The sequence below is a fragment of the Solanum pennellii genome, chromosome 3 (assembly GCF_001406875.1).
Source record: "Solanum pennellii chromosome 3, SPENNV200".
Lineage (NCBI taxonomy): Eukaryota > Viridiplantae > Streptophyta > Magnoliopsida > Solanales > Solanaceae > Solanum > Solanum pennellii.
Window position 1 is genome coordinate 69,884,448 of NC_028639.1, and position 24,315 is coordinate 69,908,762.

At 33.8% G+C, this 24,315-nt stretch overlaps 2 protein-coding genes across 2 annotated transcripts; one reads left to right on the plus strand and one right to left on the minus strand.

Moving 5' to 3' along the window:
• Window positions 1-569: 569 nt before the first annotated feature.
• On the plus strand, window positions 570-3,240 carry LOC107014019 (galactoside 2-alpha-L-fucosyltransferase-like). Its single transcript, XM_015213886.2, has 2 exons — window positions 570-973; window positions 1,277-3,240. The coding sequence occupies exons 1-2, from the start codon at window positions 730-732 to the stop codon at window positions 2,734-2,736; spliced, it is 1,704 nt and encodes a 567-aa protein (XP_015069372.1). The 5' UTR covers window positions 570-729; the 3' UTR covers window positions 2,737-3,240.
• LOC107014817 lies at window positions 3,052-22,405 on the minus strand. The gene is made up of 20 exons (XM_015214913.2): window positions 22,153-22,405; window positions 21,987-22,056; window positions 19,205-19,247; window positions 17,761-17,838; window positions 17,519-17,603; window positions 17,208-17,293; window positions 16,803-16,860; window positions 16,560-16,670; window positions 15,587-15,644; window positions 15,306-15,402; window positions 14,306-14,341; window positions 10,543-10,679; window positions 8,621-8,691; window positions 8,462-8,515; window positions 7,081-7,223; window positions 6,127-6,267; window positions 5,162-5,386; window positions 4,337-4,396; window positions 3,569-3,889; window positions 3,052-3,470 (listed from the first exon to the last, which is right to left on the minus strand). The coding sequence occupies exons 1-20, from the start codon at window positions 22,313-22,315 to the stop codon at window positions 3,351-3,353; spliced, it is 2,157 nt and encodes a 718-aa protein (XP_015070399.1). The 5' UTR covers window positions 22,316-22,405; the 3' UTR covers window positions 3,052-3,350.
• Between the last annotated feature and the right edge of the window lie 1,910 nt (window positions 22,406-24,315).

A 24,315-nucleotide genomic window follows, 5' to 3' on the forward strand; every position in this document is an offset into this window, starting at 1 on the left:
CATGAGAGGGGCTAAGGAAAAAGTTACAAGAAGAGGAAAAGAAAAAAAATTTAGGTAAAAATTTTTTTTAAAAAAATTATAATTATTATATACATATAGATTATAGATGATAAATATTAATAGAAGTCAAATATATCTTCCAGTTTGTATCTGTATACAGTTTTAAATGTACCAACTCTCTACAAGTCAAAGCTTGCCTTCTTTCAAAGTAAACATCCAATTATGTTTTTATTCTTGTTTTGGACTAATTTTACTTGCTTAACATTGTAACAATATTAATAACTTTTGATAGTATACAACTTATTGACCTGAAATAGTAATGGCATTGAATCTCTTCGAGGGTATTTTTTCTTAAGTCGCGGTCATGTTTTGCCCTCAATATAGTTCCAGGGGGTTGGTGTCGAATATAAAAACACAAGCTCAAAGTATCATGTTTGTCCAAATTCGACCAACATTCTATGAGTGATCAAAAGATTATAATAGCCCAAATGAACAACATTGGAAGTCATGTATAACGAAAAAGGAAAACAACAATAGAGGCAAGATGATCTGCACTTTGCAGACAAAGGAAAGCAATCATCACTAGTAAATTGAAATTAATTTAATTGGTACATAATGTATCCACCAACCATTGAATTTGTTTTTAACTCTTTGCCAAATCTGTTATTCTACATTTGTAACTAGAGCTTTTGAGTTCTACTTGCTACCCCCTTGAAAATTCATGTGACTATGAAGCGAACCAAGAAAACCTTCAATGATCAGCAAGTTTCTTCTGATCGCGAATCAGGTGCTGTTTTGAAGAACTCAGAGTTGAAATGGGGTCCAAGTCCAATGACACTCATGGGTTTTATAGCTGTTCTCTTGATAGTTCTTACTGTTGTTTTCTCAGTAGCTTTCTTTTTTGGGGACTTACCTTCTGATTGTTTGTGGACTTTGGTTGAAGCTAGAACTTTTCATGCTAAACATTCAAAAGGTGCTGCATTTCCTCTTTATTTTCCCACCTTTTTGCTTTTCCTTTCACTTGTATAGTATTTCTTCTCTTTTGCAATTCAAGTTTGTTGAAAATAGAATTCATTATGAATAGAAATACACGACATGCCATTCATTATGTACTCACATGTTCATAATGAAAAAAGCTAAAACAAAGGAGCAATTTAAGCAACAGAAGTTTCCATTTCATGGAATTTAACATTTCTGATGCAGAGAAAATACTTGCTTGTTCTACTGAGATTGTGTAGTAATCTTACTCTTTTCGTTTTCTTTCTTCCATCCACAGTATCTGAAAAGGATATTCTGCAGCCACTGACAGTGCCAAAAGATAAACTACTTGGTGGTCTTCTTCCTACTGGATTTGATGAAACATCTTGTTTGAGTAGGTATGAATCACACTTATATAGCAAATCTCTGCAGCATAAACCTTCCTCTTATCTTATCTCGGGGTTAAGAAGATATGAAGCTCTTCACAAACAATGCGGACCTTACACAGAATTATATAACAGAACAGTGAACCTTATAAAGTCCGGTGAATACAGTAGTGATTCTTCAGTTTGTAATTACGTTGTTTGGATATCGTATAGTGGTTTAGGGAACAGAATACTAACCTTAGCTACTGCTTTCCTTTATGCTCTACTCACAAATAGAGTCCTTCTGGTTGACCCCAGAGCTAATTTGCATAACCTATTTTGTGAACCTTTTCCTGAAGTTTCTTGGTTGCTTCCTCCAGATTTTCCTATTATTGATCAGTTTAGTAGCTTTAATAAGAAATCTCCACATTCTTATGGTTATATGGTGAGAAATAATGTCACAGGCAATTCAAGAATACCTTCATTCCTCTACCTTCATTTATGTCATGACTTTGATGTGCAAGATAAATTATTCTTCTGTGACACTGACCAAACTATTCTCCACAAAGTCCCTTGGCTATTTGTGAAGTCAAATAACTATTATGTTCCTGCTCTTTTCTTGATCCCGTCGTTCGAGCAAGAGTTAAACAATCTTTTTCCAGAGAAAGGAACTGTCTTCCACTTCTTGGGTAGGTACCTTTTCCATCCAACTAATTCTGTATGGGGGCTTATTACTAGGTACTATCAAGCTTATTTAGCTCAAGCAGATGAAAAAATAGGCATTCAAATTAGAGTTTTCAGTTTAGGTGTAAGCAATTTTAAGTATGTGTTGAATCAAATATTAGCTTGCGCAACAAAGGAGAATCTGTTACCAAAGGTTAACCTGAATGAGCCTGTAGCCAATTCTTCTGGCAAGACGAAGACTATAAGCGTCTTGATGACATCTCTGAGTTCACGATACTTCGAGGAGATTAGGAACATGTATTGGCAGAATCCTACTGTTACAGGAGAGATTGTTAGTGTTTTTCAGCCAAGTCATGAAGAGCATCAACAAACTGAGAAGCTGATGCATGACAGAAAGGCCTTGGCAGAAATATATTTGCTGAGTTTAACTGATAAATTGGTTACAAGTGGATGGTCTACTTTTGGTTATGTGGCTTATAGTCTTGGAGGTTTGAAGCCATGGATTTTATACAAGTTTCAAGAAGGGACAGTCCATAATCCACCTTGTTTTCGAGCTACGTCTTTGGAGCCATGTTATCATTCTCCCCCTTACTACGACTGCAAGAAGAAAACAGCAAGTAATAACACAGTTAGCATTGCTCCTCATATGAGACATTGTGAGGATAATAGCTGGGGTTTGAAGTTATTCGATCGAAAAGGTAAAATGTAACCAACAATTGTTGCAAGAGTACTCTTTCATTGTTATATGATTCTTAGACACATCCGTAGTTTTTGATGAAAGCTATACCATAAATTTCTGTTTCTGTTGTGACTCTTATTTGTATGATACTCGTGCTATTAATAGGACCATCTACAAAGGGGACCAAAATAGTAAGGTTATAGGTATCCTTTGTTGCATGACAAACAATGAGATTACACACTTCCTGTTATATCAAATTTTAAGCCCCTCATATGGTTGTCAGACATTTCATCAAATTAATGTTTATACACTCGACGTAACTAAATAATTTGTAAGAAAAGAAAATGGAAGCAAATATATATATATATATATAAGACTATGGTAGTTTTTTAAATCAGTATCATGACATATGTCTTGGCCTCTATTTTCTCTTTCCTTCGTAAATTAAAACTAAACTACTGAGGAAATGTGTTTACACGTCGAGAAACTCTATCGAGCTCAATGTACATGACTACATGGTATCGAAGCCTAAAATGCAAACAGTTGGGTAAAGGAGGTGGTTGCTAGTTATCCACCCGCTCAACACCAATTCCAGCTTTTACCCTGTGTTAATTAAAAAAAGCCTGCAAATCTTTTGAATCCATTTAGCCGGTATCAGAATCTGAAAACTCCACTTGGTAAGCATTTTTAGGGTCCACGTCGGTCATAGAAGGTGGAACGAGATCGTTTCTTGGGCGAGTTCTTCGCTTTCGCATGGTTGCGTCCTGCAAAAATATACAAACGTGGAAAACTCCAAGTCAATTTCCAAAGAGGTCAATAGAAAAGATCGTTTCAGGAACAAACTGGAAGTGCCTATCACTACCTTTGCATTTGGCTGATTTGATTGATCAGGCTCTCTGGTCTGCTGGTTTGAACGTTCTGGCTCATTGGATTTCTGGCTTGAATGATCAATCCCGCTTGACTGAGCTACCTGACTTCTCTTAAACCAAACACTACCAAATGAGATCAGTGCTGCCAGGAGCAAGAAAGGTCCAACTCTTGGATCGCCACTGAAATCATGAACTTTATTTAGGAAGCTTTTGACCCAATGAATCAATCCTCTACTAGGACTAACAGTTCCTTGAGACCAAGATGACCAACTGGAATCTGCATCCTCTGGGACCAATTCAGGAGTTCTTGTTTTCTGCAACAAAATGTATATATAAAGATACAGAAATAGGCGAGTTTCCACTATTTTACATCCTTGCAATAATCCAACATATGAATAACATGAGAAATCATTATCTCATGTTATTGGTCCCGCATTGATTAAAGGAGATCGCTCCTATCACTCCTCCCACATACATTCATAAAGTACCTTCCAAATTAGTATCCATAATTTCACCCAAGTGAGAGATGATAGATCAATCTCCATATAGATTTAGTAGCAAAGGGTTAATAATTCTGCACATGCAAAGTTCTGGTATATCAACTACACCAACTGGCAACTGCTGTCATGAATAGAGCTTACAATCTTGAAGGAGGGGCTTCATTTATAAGATCCATATTTCAAATCCAAAACACCATTGAACCAAAATATAAGAACGAGATCCTTTTGGTATGAACAGAGAGATTTGGGAAATTAACTTACAAATGAAGGAAGATTCTTTGAGTCACCATCTTTGATAATCTCAGAAATCCATTGTATGATCTGTCATTCCAATATACCATACATTAAATATCTAGATATAATCATCATGAACGTTCTCGTACAAGTAGTTGGCTCGATAATGAAGAGTCAAACAAATCTCAGGATAAACTATATTTTCTTATCTAGATTATTTCTCATGAAATCGGATAACTCAGTCAAATACCATACAGGGAAAACGTTTGGAGAGCCAAATGTTATTTGGTAAAGCATATTACTTGCATGTTCCAAAAGCAAGAGGCATTTGACTATAAATGAGGCAGTCTTGCATGTCCTAGTTGGTTACAAGGGGTTGCTCAAAACAGAAATTCACCAGCTTTTCTGACATCACAACATACGTGCTTTTTCATAATCTTTATGAGGGACCTTGCGTAACTATCTAAAAGTGGTATCATGCGAACATGTGTATTTTGGAAGAAGGTAAACCAGTGGGAAAAGTAAATACTTTAGGAAGGAAAACCAGAGATATTAATGTTCAACTAGAAGCAATTTTGGAAGGAATGTTCATCACTTTGTGAAACAAAGAGACCCGTGGAAGGAACAACTTTGATATTGTCCACTATAGACGCTGTAATCTGTATTCAACAGACAAAAGAATTGCTCTACAGAGCAAAGGACAAGATGTTTTACATATGTCGGTGCTGCTGTCAAGGAACACTATATAATTATAGCTAGTGAGATTATACTCAAATCACAAGAGAATGAGATAACCAGAATCATCATGTGACTTGCTATTGTATTTAAGGGGATCTCTGTCAGTCTACTGACCTGTTCAATTTTATTAGAACCACTGTATCTTGCCACAAGCTGAGCTGCAGGATCAGTTTCAACATTGTACAATTCTGAGAATTTGCTGGTTGGCTGTTTTCCAACATCCTCTGTGTCATTCCTATCATAGCGTACAATGAATAGTTGTGCTGTGTCTGTTATATCCCTCATCGGCCCACAGGTCTCGTAACTATTTTCTGAATTAATGTAGAAGAAACAGTAACTCTGTAGAACGGAGAAGCTGTTAGCCTTCAACATGGCAAAAAATCATAACTTTGCACAAAGAAGAGACATCCAACATAAACATAAGAACCAATCAAAACTTACATGCTCAGATAAATTATATAAATAAAAGACTAGAATTAGAGGAATAATAGGGAAAGAAAGTCAGCTATATGATTCACATTCAAGTTCAGGGAGCATCTCTCAACTATACAAAGGAAAAAAAAGGTTTCCAGAACATGAAGAGTATTCAAGATTAACAACATTTGGATCCAAAAAAAGCCAACAGGACATTAGAGCCTACCGAGTAATCAATCAACTAAGCCTAATCCGAAATAAGTTGGAGCTCTGCAATATGGATCCTCTATACCCATTATTCTCTAATAGCTAAATAAAATAAAACCATCAAGGTAATCTGTTAATGCACCTTCTCCAAAATTGTGCAAAAGAATAAATAAATCCACAGAAGTGCCCTAGAACTGAAATTTTCAGGAAACACTATAAGAATCTAAGATGGGGGGTCAAATATGCACAAACAAGTAATTGAAAGATTCCTAGTTAAATATCAAAGATGAGAGGTGGTAGGAGTTTGATATTCACTCCAGAAAATAAATGCTAAAGAATCTAGATTCATGCTTTTCTGTAATTAAGGTGCTAAAGTTAAAAACCACTGGTGCTACAGAAAATGTAATCATGTCACTATTTAGCCACAGCAATGCCAAAATTTGAAGAGAGGTGCATACTTTCTGTGCTTCCCCATCAAGCCAGGCAAATGTCAGCCGTTTCTGTTTTAGTGCAAGCAGAGCCGGTGCAGATGGCTGATCTTGATCAACTGCAGTCAAATCTCCATCACTTGAAAGGGTTTCTTGAATCCTGCGCATGGTCTTATGTGGTAGATAATTTACACCATCAGCTAATGTAACAGACATTCAAAGCATTTAACATTTTTTGCATGTCGTTGTTGGAGCCATATGAATCTACGTAAGTGGTGGTCATAATGAGAAGTGCTTGAGGCCCCAGGGGAAGTCTCTAACCACATTTCAGGGTTAAAGGAGTTCACCAGAACATGCATTGGAAGGAAGAAATCTTTAGCTTTTATATAGGACAACAAAATGGAGAATGCATATAATTATATGAAGATGCAGACAAGTAGACATCATTATGGACAGATTATTGTAGGTGTTGATATCTTATTTAAGTGTTCCAATTCTAATTAATCTTTCATCTCAAAGTTCTTAAATATGAATTATGATTGTCTAAATAAAATTCTTAAGACAGTTCTAATTGTTGGAGCATCTTCTACGTATTATCAGGTGATCCTTAGCAACCCACAACGCAGATTCCGTATGATCCAGGTAGTCCAGCATGGCTATATTAACATCAGAAAGGTACATATGCTGAATAGGACTTTATTAGTTCATGTCATTCATGGGCTTGGGTCTTTTGTTGGGGCCCTACTCGGGCAGATTCATGGTATTACTAGTGCCAACATCTCTCTCTCACACACATAGAGTTTCCCCTCCCCCCTTCTCTCTCTCTCCCTCTTTCACAATTATCACACTACACCTGCCGCTAATCTCCATACAGATTTTCTAAAACTAGATGGAAAGATAAATCAACTAAACATCTGAGATGGAAAAGCCAAATTACAGTCTAGAAGCTTTCATTAAGAAAAATGGACTATTAAAAGAGCTTACTTCACGCATTTCATTGAGCTCCTGGCTATACCTCCCGACTAAAACAACACAATACCATATCTTGGTATCCTTTCCAGCACGTGAAAAACCCCGCGGATCACAACCCAATTCCTTCGAAGTTATACTCCTCAATTGTGGAAGCACTGAACAAGTATGAAACAAAAACCAGCAAGATCCGTGTTAAAACTATTTCAGGAAAGATTGTAAGACACATACTAGCAGAGGCACAATCTTTGAAGTCTTTTTCCATATTTCTATATCATGATCTACAGCACAATAATCAGCATCTAGTTTTTCTCCATCCAAATTGGAGAATTCAAGACAGAGACAAAAATATAATCATCCTTGAATTATGATCACAACACAAATATTGGAACTCAGATTTCCACATGTTGTCAACTAAAATAAGCCAATCTGAAGATACCAGATATGCATTCATAGAAAGCTATTAATGCCTTTACCAATTTGCATGTTGGTAGTCTTCAACTCACGCATGTTGGTAGTCTTCAACTCAGGCATAGATGTAGAATTAGTTAACTATCAATGTCATGACTGTTGTGAAAATTCCTAGACCAGTTTGTGCAGAAGATGGGAACAAATTTGAAGCAGCTAAATTGCCACAACTATGCCCATACCTTTTCATCAAAAAAAGAGCTGCCACATTTATGTGTACAATATATAAGGAGTTACCACGGTAACTACAGAGGTCACATAAATAACTATACCTCAATTAGCTAGTAATGAAATATAATTCCTTCTTTGCATCTGAGTGCATAGTACTAACTACTATCTATCCCTCAAGAGCCATTTTATGACACTCTAAAAGAGCATAGGCAAATGCACAACGCAGGATGTAACAATTGTTTTAATACTTCAATTTTATATTGTCTTTTATGTTCACTCGACTACTGCTAGCTCTAGCCACAATGATAATTTGTTGAATTAAGCCTTAGTCAACAAAAAGAAATCTAGGGGAAGTGGTATTACTTGGAGGAACTATATTTGAAATCAATGAGCAATAAACACTCCATACATTATGGAAAAAGTGATGATGAGAAGTTTGAAGTAGGTATTCTCCTTTACTGATTCTGGAAAAACCAACAACATTCAACAAGGATAAACAGGATAACTTCAGGGGGGAATTTGCTAAAACAATCTATTGCGCCAAATTTACACTATGATTGCAACCACTACAGTAACATGAATGAAATAAACCTGGCTGACTGGAATGTATATACTAAAATCTCAAAATAACTAGCCAGCACAAACATATCAGATCAAACAATTTATGAAACTAAGTTACCATTTTCAAAAAAAAAAAAAATTTATGAAACTGACGAAATAGCAAAAAACATTGGTAAAAGGGAGAAAAGATAAGTACCATGATATTTATTCTTCTCCATAATATCCACAAACAATGAACTGTTCACAGAGCCTACAATCATGTACATTTTTTTAGCGTGCTATCTTAGAGACATCACTTATCACAGCCAGCAGAAGTTATGACAGTATGAAATAAATAAGGAGGGAATAAACTTGCCATGATGAACTACAGGTTTGACACCTGTTTCTTTTAGAAATACAATGGCAGGAGCAGATTCGACCCCTAACCTGTATAGATAGGACAATAGGTCATATCACAAAATATTTGAGTGAAAATTTATCATGGGAGCAGAGCAAAAAAGTAGTCATAAATAGATAAAAGTTATGCATTTCACATCAAAGAGCTTTGCATTCACATAAAATTATAGCCCCCTTTCTTTTTAATATTAGACATGGAAGAGGAACCAATCATACAAGAAGAGAATATTGCCTGGACAACATGTATTAGCTTACTCAAATCACGTCATGAAAGTTCCATCTAGCAGTGGTCAATAGTCTTTTTTGCCTATCCAATCAACATAATGTCTTTCTCTGTTAATAGCTAAATAGATCAATTATGAAGCACTTCAAGGTTACTTAAAAAGGGAGTACCTCAAGGTACTACTTAATGACACCTGTCCATAGCAATCAATGATCAAACTCTGTTGCCGCCCTTTTATAGGTTAACTCTGTTATTTGTAGACATATAGCAAGTACAAAACTATGAAAAACAAGATTTGCAGGCTTCAAATCTGTGAAGATGCTTGGTTCTCCACAACAAAAAACGTTATTTATAAGATTACTCGTACACATCCCCACTCACATATCGGTTGAACTGTGATAAAAAGGCAACCAGGTTTCTAACAGATATAAAATTCCGGGTATATGTGGAATACTATTTGTGAAATTTGATAAGAAGAAGAAATTAATAAAATGATCGGCTATATAGAGAAAAGACAGGGGATTCACGTCCAGCCCAACAAAACTGGAATTGAGGCCCAGCTGATTAATTGCCAGGAGAAATTAATATGCAAGAAAGCTGAAAATAAAGAAGTAGATACAGACGACATCCTTTAAAGATAATATAATCAGGTTACCTACTCTAATTTAAGTCCAAAACGAGACAAATTATAACGAATGTGGAAAATGTTAGGAGAATTATTGACCTATGCATTCTTTACAATTTAGGATAAAGAGAAACTACTAAAAGTTGGAATCAACAACAGATACTGAACTAGTTATAAAAAAAATAAAAAAGATAAACTAAGAGAAATAAAAAAATCAAACAAATTCAATAATATAAGAAAATAAAGAGAAATACTCTCTTCATGACATGGTTAAATTGGGTACTCAAGAACGTTTGTCCTTGACAACACTTCTCTTTAAATAAAAATCAGATAGTCCAATTTATTTATTTTTAAAAAAGAAAATTGGTAATATGCCTCGTTTGCCCTTTTTGAAAAGAAAACATACTCAATGTGTCGTGTTCAAAATCAGATACTTGTATAGTTAGAAACTCATACTCCAAATAATATCATTCATTTAAGATGAGGGAGTAACTTTTAACAAGTTTGAACACCAACAACTTATTATACCCAGAAAAAAAATATCCACACTTGATCCAGAACCAGATATATTCATAATTCAGGAAATATATTAGAAAGTAATTATTTTCTCCATGTTATAACAATCAAACGCATGCACGTAAAGTAGTTTTGTACCCAAAGCAAGACTAAGATTAAGAATGATATCACAGTTGAGCTTCTAGTTAGTAATATAAGTCTTCTCTTCCAATAATGTTTTATTATTATTCTTTAGATCTATGTAACCTTAAACTGTTCACCACACAAAATCAACTTCCAAGCTGTTCAACATTCACTCAATGAAGGAAAACCAAAAGATAATGGAAATGAGTGAAGCTATGAGAGATGATAAAGAAGGGAGAGGGAGAATAATTGAGGACAAAAGAAAAGGAAATCAAGAGCCTATTCAACACCCCTCTCCCACCAAAAGAAGACAGAAAGAAAAATTAACATAAGAGGGAAAAGAATAATACACAACATAGAGGGTAGAAGAAACACCAAAACTAGTGTACATTACATATTCCACCACAATGAAGATTCTCCTTCCTGCCATAGCACGAATGCGAATGTAGCATAGGCTGAGTAATTCTTAGCAGCCAGACGTATAAATGGAGTTGCCCGCTCTCCAGTTTGAGAGAAGAAAATGACCTTGACCTTATCATTGAGCAAAACAAGAAACTTGTCAAATTCTACATAAGCAAGCTAAGACAAGTACACATGGCAGAACCCAAGGTACTAACGATGACAATGACAATTGAAAAATATCCGCACATGTTCAAGCTGGGTGTATGGGTGTATTCTTGCCTAAAATAAAATTAGTCAAGCTAGACTGAATATAATGTGAGTATGCAGCAATCCAATACAAAATACTAAAACTCATGACAGAGAGTATAACAACCCCTCAGTTTCTAGGAAAAGGAAGTTTCTTCCCACAATCATCTCCAACGTTTAAGTTTGGCCAAATCTCTTAGAATGATATAAATTTTCGTCTATTTTGGTGATGATTAAGTTTGTCTTACAGTCCGGAATTTAAACCCTAAAATCTACGATGTTCAATATTTTGCCGAAAATCCAAGCAAGTATTTTGATGCTGGCCAATAGTTGTCAGAGAATTTATATCAACTGAGTAGTGGATCTAGTGTTAGAGCATATTCTTCCTTTCAGGAGCTGGGTTTCAGCTTTAGTTTCATGGATGAGCCATGTGTTTCATAGAAGTGTGCCCTTCAATAGTGATCCTAACAAGCGGTAACATTGAATATTGAAATTAGTTTATTCCAAGTACTTTTGATAGATAGTACTAAGTTCATATGTTAGGCACTTTTTTAATGTCGTGAATTGTGCACTTCTCTTCAAAGAAGCAGTTCGCTTCAAGTCCCATTTTGTCAAAATCTTAGAAAGTAGTTATTTCTACTTCGACCAATAGTTTTCCAGGATTTATATAAACTGAGTAGTGGACCTAGTAGCTAAGCATATTCTTCCTTTCAGAAGGCTGGTAAACTTTTAACAGAATGTCGGTATTTATTTTAACTTTAATTTTAAATAATACGGAGTCATTTGGTAGTTGGCTAGAGTTATGCAGGGAATAGTAATACAAGGATTAATTATGCAAGAATTTATGTATTATTTTATGTGGCGCTTAGTTTCATGTATTAGTTATTACTGCATAAAATAATACATGAATTCCCTCATAACTTATACATGTTGGGGCCGTTTGGTTACTGTATAAGAGACATCTTATTCATGTATAAAAAGTTGCATTTGCTATACTATGTTTGGTAGAAGTTTTGTATTAGGTATAAAAGTCAATATAATTTATACCATGTTTGGTTGCATTTTTGTAGTCCTATATAATTAATACCAACATAACTTATGAGGGAATCTATGTATAAAGTTATGCAGGATAGAAGGTGGAATAAGTTATGTGGGTATTAGTTATACATGTATTAAAGTGATAAATTACATATTTACCCTATTAATTTATTTTATCGTTTTTAATTGGAAATTTTATTGTTTTCCTATAAATAAGTTTGTTGTTTTTATTTCTTTTTTATATTTAGATCATTTTTATTTCTTTTAATTTCTTTTATTTTTTTAATTAGAAACTTTATTGTTTCCTTTCAACATGTATTGTTTTTATTTCTTATCATATATAGATTTTTTTTTTCTTTTTATATACTTACCATTTTGATTGATTTATGCAAATATAAATATTTTTTTAATATTAGAAAATTGATTGTATATTTTTTAACGGTACATATGTTAATCAAATATTAACATTATATATTATTCAATATATTTCACATTTTATTAGCATGCATTATTATTTTGTAAATAACATATATTAATAATTTACAACAAGTTTATTATTCAATAGTTAACAATTCATGTATTGTAATCTCTACGTAATTAAATAATATCTACATAACTAATATCCACATAGCTAACACCCGCATAATTAAATCCAACATAACTAAACTTGCATAATTAAACCCTGCATAACTAATACATGCATAACTAAACCCTGCATAGCTAAAGCCTTCATAACTAATACCTGCATAACTAAACCCTACATAGCTAATACCTGCATAACTCTAACCAGTAACCAAACAGCCCCGTATTAGTTATAGGGGTTTCTAAATTGCAAACCAAAGACTGTATTATGTATGTTGAATTCTATACATATATGCAGGATTTAATACATGAATAACTTAAAAGCATACATTGAAAAGTGTTGCTTTGGGATCTAGATTTTTAAACAATGATATATTCCAGAAGAAGAAACGGCCTAGTAAAGGTGATTGCATTATAACAAAACTTTACAGAACTTATTGGTAACCTAGCAAAGGCAATGTTTGAGCAACATCCCAATATTTTAACAAACAAAAGCCATTAGCATATCATAATTTAAGTTAACAGCAGGATGCTCTTCAAGATGGTTTTACACTGATAGAGGACTACGTGAATGTGACCTTTGATGATTGCATTGTCATGACCTCTAAAAATATTATTAGCATAAATGCATATGAAGGTATATATAAGGGTTACTCATTAAGGATACTTTTTTTTTAAGCAAGGTAAAGTTATATTCCTCAGCAATCTGGAAATGCTGTCAACCATCAAAAAAATTACAGTGCAAGTAATCATAATTACAGATAGCCTAAGAAATCTACTGGCTGTTCTACCTCATCTATACCCTCTTCTTTACACCAAAGATATAAAGTATTAATGCAGTTTTCTTTTACTTTCTGCATTGAATTAGTAATATTCTCAAAACATCTATTGTTTCTTTCCTTCCAGGCTGACCACCATATGCAAGAAGAAGGTAAATATAAGGGTAACTCATTAAGTATACATTTTTTTTTTGGAGCAAGGTAAAGTTATATTCCTCAGCAATGTGGGTATGCTGTCAACCATCAAAAAAATTACAGTGCAAGTAATAATAATTACAGATAGCCTAAGAAGTCTACTGGTGTTCTACCTCATCTATACCCTCTTCTTTACACCAAAGATATAAAGTATTAATGCAGTTTTCTTTTACTTTCTGCATTGGACTAGGACTCCCTTTGTCCCTATTTACTTGTCCATTTTAACAAATCAAGAAAGACAACAATTTCTTTCCTAAGATGCCCTTATTTAATTCTAGAAAATTTCAGTACTACTAAGTTGTAATGCATGCTTTTTGGAAGCAGAAAATACATTTATTATACTTGGGGAGTTACATATTCTTTTAAGTTAAGGGTAAAATTGTAACTAACCTATGATAATAATTGGTGCCTTAATATGTGTGTCACTTCTAAAATGGACAACTAAATAGGGACAGAGGGAGTAATATTCTCAAAACATCTATTGTTTCTTTCCTTCCAGACTGACCACCATATGCAAGAAGAAGGTAAATATAAGGGTAACTCATTAAGGATATTTTTTTTTGAGCAAGGTAAAGTTATATTCCTCAGCAATGTAGGTATGCTGTCAACCATCAAAAAAAATTACAGTGCAAGTAATCATAATTACAGATAGCCTAAGAAGTCTACTGGCTGTTCTACCTCATCTATACCCTCTTCTTTACACCACAGATAGAAAGTATTAATGCAGTTTTCTTTTACTTTCTGCATTGGATTAGTAATATCCCCAAAACATCTATTGTAACTCATTAAGGATACTTTAGTGTGCATATTAATCAAACTAGTCAATTATAATTGCAGCAACTGGCTATCTCTCATCACTTTGTTTTCTTTCTTTTTAACAACTGAATTAGTTGGGAAGGGTGTAAGAAGTTGTACCTTGTGAGGTTTGCTTTTCAGCAGAAATTCTTGAGCCTGAAATTAAAAAGAAACTGTGAATCAGAATATGTAAAACTAGTCAAATATCAAACCATACTTTATTGCATGCAAAGCTTGTTCGTCTTTCAATAAGTTAAGCACAACATTTACATGTGTATTGATCATTTAGGAGTTATCAGATATAAGAATGTGAAAGTGGAAAAACTCATTATTTACAACTAGAAAAATATGTTTGTCTGTTAGCCTGTTGGACCAAGCTTTTTGTGAGATGAGGAATGCTTATTATTTTTTGAAAGAAGTAATTATTTTGAAGAATTAAGGAGTTTCGCCTAACCTTTTTTTTAAGGGAAAAAGGTATTCTAAGTAGTAGCATAAACCACTTTCATGCTTCGGACTGGAATCGAAAATTTATAACTTCTTCTCTGAAGCACAAGAAGAAACGGAAGCTAATTTTTCAGGAATACTTGCCAAACTATCCCTCTTAATTTCTCTATTTGTATCTGTGTTATAATAACAATTATGTAAGATGTATAGATTTACCAATCATATGAATATTAAGTAAAATATTCCAATTATTACTTTCACTTAAATATATTTATAGATACATTTTTTATATATGTTTTTTATTCATTTACAAATTTAGTTAAATAAAATTGAGAATTTAAATTCACAGTCTTCCATAATATATATTTAAAATGATTTATCGGTTAAAACAATATGGATGGAAAAGTGAATCTTTACCCATCTTTTCCTCACCATAATATGACGCTAAAACCACCTCCTTGAAAATTTGGTCAAACGCAAATTGTTTCTCTAATACTAAGAAAGACATTTCTCAAATCCAAGAAAACAAGCTAGCTAAAGTTTTCGTTCCTAAAATCTGATGAACCTGCTATTTCAGTTCTCTCTCACATACTAACCCATCCATCAGTCTAATTGTGCAACGAGAGCAGAATAGAACATAAGATGAAAGCTAAAATCAGTAAATCACATATTTTACCATTGACTCCTTCGAATAGTACCGAATACGAGGCAAACTTAGAATGGACATTGCAACCCAATCGGTCACTGAATCAACGGAAAGTTCACCGTCATACCTAACCAGATAATGAAGTATCATTAGCAAAATACAATAAGCAGGAAATTGTATTTAATTCAAAGTGAGTCCACACTCTAGTTTTGAACTTTAATCAAGAAACATTTCATCAAAAAACGTTAATCAAGAAACATGTCAGCATGGCAAGAGAATAACCTGAAGACCGGTGAGAAAAGGAAACTCACCTAGACATGCACCTTAAACTTCTACAACCTGGGGGGAAAGCCACAAGTGCTGGAATTCCTGTAAGTGAGGCAATAAGTCAAATTAAAAAGGGTTGAAGAAATGTGGGAACTACATGCAACCGTGTCAATTAATCCATAAAAGCATTATGAACTTCCTGCAACCCCAATTCAATTTTGGTGGATGAGATGACCCCTACAAAAATTGTAAGGCAGCAAAAAAACAAAGGACAAGTCCTAGATGAACATTACTGAAGTAAAAAGACTATCTGATTAATTCAATCTCTTCGAGCTGTGGCCCTTCCCTGGACACTGCTTACGCAGTCAATCTTGATTCCTTCATCTTAGTGCCAAAAATTAGACCTAGTGAGCTGAGTGGTGCAGAAGATTAGTGTATCAAAAATTCTTCTCCTACTAGTTGCACTTAATGCATGCCCCACTGAACGTAAATGTATGATTTACACAATACATCATCTAAGAAAGAGATTCATGACATGGCCATTGCCCCGACAATTCAGTTTAAATGTCTCCAGATCATCTACTAGTGCAAAGGCTTTTTTGTATTGTCATCTCATATGTACTCTTTTCTAAATTCAATGAGCTATAGTATATTAAGTATAACACATATTCCCTCTGATGAATTTAGAGAATACATGATTCAGAACCTAAGAGCAGCCATTACTGGTCAGGTGTTGCAGTCAAGTTCCGAACACCACATAAAGGCAATCAAATTCTTATCTCACTCAATCCAAAATATATATATATATATATATATTTACTTATTATATGTTAACAATTGAATCCCACCCGTCTGTAGATGATTGGCTAGAAGAACATAATATCAGTCATAAATATGAACTCCGTCAAGTGTGTTTCAAGTTGTATTTCAGCAGAATACTATATAACAGCTACACTATTCTGTTGAAGCATTTTGGAGGAATGACAGTAATCAAATTCTTTTAATTAAAATACTTTCCATGTCTAAAATATGGTAGTCCACCAGGTCTCTTCTCAGCTAGATATGTGGCAAGTTGAACATCAGCAATATCAATAACTCCAGTATCTGCGACCCCATCTAGCAAAGTAACTGAAGATACAAGGCAGAAGAATTAAAGGGAAAAATACACCAAATATATTAGCAGGGTAAAAGAAAAATATGCCAAATAACATAGCAAGATACAGATAGAATAAATGTCTGCAAGAATATTCAAACCCTTACCAATTCTTTTCCATTTGTTTGAAAATTGAGCACATCGTGCACTCCCCGGAGAAAAAATCTAGACAAGAATTTGATCAGTGTTCCATCATAGGAGTAATTAAATGAAAAAGTAGAAACTAAACAATGGAAAAAAATTATACAGCTCTCAGAAACTATTCGACAGATATGAAGCTAAGTTAGTAACACGGGCTCATCATGCAAAAATAGTTTCATGGCATGTCATTGAGCAATATATCTGGCAATGCACTTCATAACACCCAGATGTATAAATGAAGGAGTACATTCAAGTAGATACAACAGTATGCATGGAACTCTCCATGTACAGGGGAGTGAATAGTGAAAGCACAAACTAGTAGATACATTAGCATTTGAACAAGAAAACCAGTTTGGCCACACATAGTTAACCTGAATTAGCAATGCCTTATCAGTTCCAAGCTTGGATAGAAAATTCTCGGAGTTGATGACATCAACAGCATGGTGGTCTTCAGGATCTAAGGTAGAAAAGACAAAGAAATCTGCATCAGATAAACATTTTTTGAAACAGCATCAGATAAACATAGATGATGACTCTTGACAGAACAAATCGAAACTACACTAAAATCACATGAAGTATCATATTATCCCTCGTTTATATTTCTGTTGGGTTTGGGAATGGCGCCGGGGCAAGTGCTTGCCTAGCAAAGTCTATCTAAAGAGGTGTTTAGTAGTTTACAAACCAATAGAAATTGTCTCCAGGAGAGGAAAGGTGATTTCTGAAATACTTCTTCCAACGTACTGCTCTTTAGCCTTTTCAACAACATGCTGAATAGGGAAAGAATAAATACATTAAAACATAAATAGAACACATTAATAGGGAATCTGAAGAATGTACAGATTCCCATTTTTGGTACTAAATCATCTGCTTTATTTGGAACTGATAACATTAAATCATCTGTACAAACTAGAACAGAAAACTTACAAATTGCTCATCAATGCTGTATAGGTCATAGTCTCTTTTCCAAATCTTATTTGTCAGCAACTCAAAAGCATATCGAGCCTGTGAAACAATCATGCAATGATCATGATATGGGGAAAATTCTTGGTATGGAGAAAAAAGAAGGCAAATTGGTCATGCTAGGTGGTGCAAGAAGCCAGCAACAGGAAAGTAAAGTTAACCACTTCATAGCTATCCAAAATAGAAATATCAAGACCTCTAATCACAGAAATGGCGGCAACTAGGACATACGATGTCACCAGGAAAAAATGCTACGACGTGTATTTCAGATCTAACTGCATGCCCATGGTTAAGGGCAATGAGAATGCAAGAGCCAGCAATAAGAAAACAAACATAATGACAAGAAGCTAGCAGATAAAGAATCTATCAATATTTGGATGGTTGATATGAAATAATCTTTCAAGTAAAAGAAAATATTTTTTTTCAAAAAGCAAACAAACTAGTGTTAGAATCAAAAGAAAATGTGAAACGACTAGGGAGATCCAACAGCATGAGAAGAAATATAATGCAATGCAACCTTCTTTTTTCTTAGATTTTTGTCCATTAATAAGCCTGGTTTTCTAAAGTTTTCCCTTCATTCATGCCATAGACTTTTTGAGAAAGCCTTAAACTAGGATTGTGTTGCCACCAAAATGGTTATGTGTACCCTCACATAACCTACATCCACTTTTTCTAGGCATGTTAAGTCACCCATCATATAATGTAGAGTCTACAATAGAGACTTAAAATTGGGAACTCGTGCTAGCTAAATGTTGGTCAACTATCTGAAACCATTAAGCAAAATCACTACCCTTCACGATTAACTGTCCAGTTTTCAAATCCATCCACAAACTTAAAAGAAACGTACTTCCACCACAAACTTAGAATGATGAATGGTTTAGTGGGACAACTGAATAAAGATATGCATTAAGTGCACACCTTGATACCACATGCACTCTAACTTCAATTTTGTAGGACAGCAAGCAGAAAGTTGGTCAATTGGTGAGACCAAGGAAATTCAACATTGAAAAAAAATTGAGCTTTGAAGACCATTGTCTAAGGACAAAACAATCTGTAAGCATGTATCTTGTTTAAGTTAACAAAGATATTGGGTGTTCGTTGACTCCATTGCTATAACAAGATCAGGGCCTTGCTTTAGAATGTTAATAAGATCAAGGCCAACGGAAAATGCAGATCTGAAAAATAGGATGAACTTTCACAATACGTTTGCCTTTATGCGGCTATCAGAAGATCAAGAAAAAAATAAGGGACATTAGTCACCAGAAAATTTTTTGGCATACAGATGATACTTTTTTTCCTTTTAAAACCACAAGTGAGTTTTATCATGCTTCAGTTTTCATATAAGGAAGCTGAAATGCACCATTCACTGTATAGCAAAATAATGTTAAATAAGTTACTGACGACTAACCTTGATAAAATCAACGGTAGAAGGAACTTCAACACCTGAACTCCTGTATATAATACAATTTTATTTCCAGCAAATATAATCCAACAAACAAATCCAAAGCAACATTTTTTCGTGCTAAATACTGGATTTGATAGCAAAGATGTGCAAGTGGAAAAGTGAAAGTGCAATAAATTCTAAGCACATTTTGTACATATCCCATACAAAGCAACCATATAATGTCCATGAAGTCATATCAACTAAACCTCATCCAGCAAAGGGATATTAAAAAGTGAAAACTTTCAAAAACACAAACATTAGGCCTTAAATAGGACTCTATAGCTATAATTTGCTTAATTACTAATAATAGCAAAATGTTAGGGGAGGAGGGAGGAGGGAGGAGAGAGTGTATTTTTTCGCGGATTTTGGAGGAAAAAATACAAATACAAACTGATTTGTATCAAAATGAATACGTATTAAGAGGAGAGAGGCGAGAATGAGAGAGGGAGAAGAGAGGCCAGTGAGATCGAGAGAGGATTGTATTTTGCATTTATTTTGCAAAGTATTCTATATTTATTTTGTATCAAATTATATTCGAAATACAACAAATACAAGTGTATTCATCCTCTCTTTATTGGATACAAATACATTTGACAGAGTGGATGAATGAATTCATATAATATTCGTCTAAATAATTGATACAAACTTACAAAATACAATTTTTCGAAAATAATTGAAATAAAATACAAAAATCTCAATACAATTGATACATAATACATTTGAATGGATATCTTCTTATTGGCGGGAGAGGGAGAAAAATAGAGAGAGAGGGAGTGAGGGGGGGTGAGGGTTTTCTATAATAACAACATATTACTGCTTATTATAATATTTTAAACTACAGATGTTTTCCATAAAGAAATTGTAATTTTTGCCATTTTCCATAATTTCCCTATTAAAAACATACCAAGTCATTGGTGGACCTTTTCATTTTATTAGCCAAACAATGGAATAAATTCTTTAAAACACACATTGATAAGAAAGGTGGAGCATAACTGAACCCCCCCTAAAGCTAGATCACAAGGTGAGGATTTCACAAAACCGCATAGACCAATTATTCCACCCACCACCAACAGGAAACCTAAGACACGTCAAGTTACAATTTTTTTAAGTATGAAGCGGGATTCTCAAGTTACAATTTATAAACCAAGCATCAATTATGAAATTTTACGCTTCGCTTAGCTTAAGGGATAATTTATAAGCACGGTAGAGTGGAATAAGGGTGTGTTTGGTATGAAGGAAAATGTTTTCTGCAGAAATTGATTTCCAAGAAAAAGTTTCTTAAAAGCCAAGTAGGTTTCTCACTTACTTTCTAGTGTTTGGAAAGAAATCAAGATAATATTAACCCAACAACATTTATATGTCGTTAAGCAAAATACTATGGCGGCTGGAAGAAATGGGGAAGTTGGGATGATCAAGGGGTGGAGGTCGGGTGGGTCGGGAGGAGAAAATAAACCTAGAATGTCATTTATGCAACTTGTTTTCCCTACTTCTATAAGGGAAATCATGTTCCTTAAGGAACTTATTTTCCCAAATAAAATGTTCTCCAATTATTTTGACCAACAAAACATGATTAAAATTAGAAAATATTTTCCTCCTTACCCCACACACCCTTATTTTTCTTTCCATAAGTTCAAATTTTCAAAGAGGTGGCATAGTGGAGCTTTGTTTTATCGATTAAGTGACTTTCAAATTGAGCAGAATACATTCGGGATGAGTAGAATGAGTTAGAGAAAGATTAGTGTAAATAAGAACTATCTGCATAAGAGGGTGCAGGATTAAATATTCAAAAGATTATGGTGAACCCATCAGCAAAAGAGGCAAGGATGCTGATTGTCTAAAATGCAATAGTACAGAGTAAAAGAAAAATTAGCACAATATACAAGGATTACAAGTACAATTGGTGATGTGTGATCCACGAGATATTAGCAAAAGCGAAGATTCATAGTCGGTATCAAACTACCATTTCCGCCTGAACTAGTTTAACTATAACACAAAGGCCAACCCAAACAGAACAGCTATTTTAACAAGGCCCATTACCGAATTTCAAAGTATTCTTAGGGGAGTGATAAGACCTCTACACTTAGACAAGATTTGAGCATCTACAAAATTTCATGACAACAAAATCAGCACACCTACATGATGGATATACCGTACAAAGTATGAGGTTAATTCCACACACCCTAAAGGTAAGGTTTTGGAGCCCACTTGGCACCCTTAAAAGCTTAAATGAGACATGAACCCCTTAACAAGGTAGACTAACCACTCAATTACCAGAAAAAAACTCAACCAGGAAATGTTCATGCTCTACTTACAGAGTACAAATATCGAAAACCCCTTAGAGTAAGTTATATCTTTTTCAATTTTCTTTGTTATATATCAATAAGTTCTCGAGGGTCTTTTGGAAACCAGTCTCTCTACCTCCACGACGTAGTGGTAAGGTTTGTAAACACTCTACCCTCCCCAGACCTCGCATGTGGGATTTCACTAGGTATGTTGTTATATATGTCACTAAGTTATTCAACATATCTTTATTCTTGAAAACTGGTTCCGAACATTTAAATACAACTTGACTGTCAATGAGAATTTTAATATATTAGCTACTTAACCAAAAATTGCGATAAGTATGAAATCTTGTAGTAGTAAAATAATTTAGTGTTGAAACATGAAAGATATACTGACGGGCAAGATAAGATAATCAAGAACTTGTCCTATTATTAACATTAGAATGCCAGTGAAAAGGGGATACCACTTTGAAGAGAGTTTTTCATATGCCTGATTGACTTCTTCAATTGAACTATGAGCTCTGACACCCAATACTACAAGAATCAAGCCAATTAATTCAAGAAATGAGAAAAACGTGGAACGCATCTTGGAAACAGAATCATGATGAATTAATCAGAGTGTGGAGTCACCATCGTAATGCGAACGAGGGAAGGCACGAGGAATCACGATTAGTTGATAGAAGAGCGAAGTAGAGAAAAGTATAAAAGGGATAAAGTAGGCCTTGAGCGTCGACAGTACAGAAGAAGCGGACGCTGGTTTTGCCGGAACCCTAGAAACGGAGGATGTCGCCATGATCGATTCCCTGCTTTTTCGGGACAATGTGAGAATCTTCTTGGAGTGTGATTTAAAACTGTGGCCGGAATCCGTTTGATTCGTTTTAATTCTATCGGGCCGGGCCAAGTATTTCCATATTAACGTTTTTGCGGTTGGACACTTGAATTTCTGCTTTGTTTCTCAAGTAATAGTACTCATTTCATTTCGAATAATTGAATTATGAAGTTTTTAGCATGTCGAATAATGAAAAATAGGTTTGAAATATATTAAATTTTATTCGAAATTACTGTATCGATATCGAGCTTTAAAAATGATCTTTTACTTAGCTGCATTATTTAATAATGTATTTTAAAAGTGTATATGTGTTCACGTGAAAACTTTATTATTTATAATAATCCAATATTTATGATGTCCCTGTGGGCACATATAACTTTAAAATATACTATTAAATAGTGTAGGAATAAAAGATCATTTTCAAAGATTGATATCGTTATAATAATTTTGGTCAAAATTCAAATATATTTCAGATATTTTTCCCTAAAATAAACATTACTTTCCACCTTTTCACTTGTAGTTATTCTTGAAAATATAATTAATTCAACGTAAAATCATAAATATGAGCCAAAAAGATGTAAATGAGAGGCAAAAATGAAAAAAAAAGTTCTACGACTCTCTTGAACTTTGAATAATTTACATATTTTGAACTATGAAAAAAAGGCTCTCAACAATTCACTTGTTTTGAATTAAAAAAAATATTACCTCCATCATTATTCACGTGTCAAATTTGAAATTTCAAGAATCTTATTAAAAAAAATTGTGCATATGCTAAATATTATAATTTATAATATATATTTATTTTTGTTATTGTTGTAGAAAATTTGAAGTTTCTAATTGGAGCTTATTATCAAAATGTATAAATTTGATCATATATAGAAATTTTAATTACGTAATATGAACTGGAACAAAGAGAATACTTCATTTAATATGTTGCTTTATTAATGTATACATTTTGGCACCCATAGGGAAAAAATAACTTTCATGTGATATAGTGTCGGTAATTAAATAATAATGTTTTTATAATTGTATATTATATTGAACGCAAGATATAATAGATGCAGAGGCGGAGCTATCTAAAAAGATTTCAATTGATATTTTTTCGTTAGAAAATTATATGTTTTAACTAAAATTTCAATTTTATATAAAAAAAAAAACTATTTTGGTTTCCCTTTTTTTTTCTTTTTTTTTTTACTTATATTTACTTTTTAATATTTTGATACACACTACGACAAAAAAAAAAAGGAACTGGTTATGCCACTAAATAAATGCATTATATGTATTTGCATATATATTTTTATTATCATAGCTAATTAGCAAGCGATTTTACCTTGTTAGATTACTCCACTAAAATTACTGTAAGTGTTTTACAACTTAATAGTTAATATCTAATGTTAGACTAATTGAGATTTGAGTTGCTTCACTAGTCTGTTTCATGGTCTCAATTTTATCATCTTATATACTGAGCAGCTTGTTGATTAGGTGGTTGAGGCTTCAATTCTTGAATGAAGCCATGAAATGGCTAGAAGATAAAAGTAGCTCAATCGCTACTTCTTCTATAATGAATTTTAAGTGAGGAAACTTTCATATATAACCACTTAAAAATAATTAATTACTATCCATAGCTATAGTTTGATAATTACAATTAGTAGCTACATGTTATATGGAGGAGAGAGGCAAGCGGGACTGAGAGAGAGAGGAGAGAGGCAAGAGAGAGGGAGAAAAGAGTGGGAGAAACGTGAATTGTATATGTATATTGGTTATATAATTGTATATTATACATATGTATTTGTATATATGGCAAGAGAGATTGGGAAAGGGAGGAGAGAGGCGAGCGAGATCGAGAGAGAGAGGAAAGAGGCGAGCGAGAGAGGTGAATTGTGTATGTATATATATATATATATATATATATAAAATTGTATATAATAGTATATTATATATAAACATTTGTATAAATGGCAAGC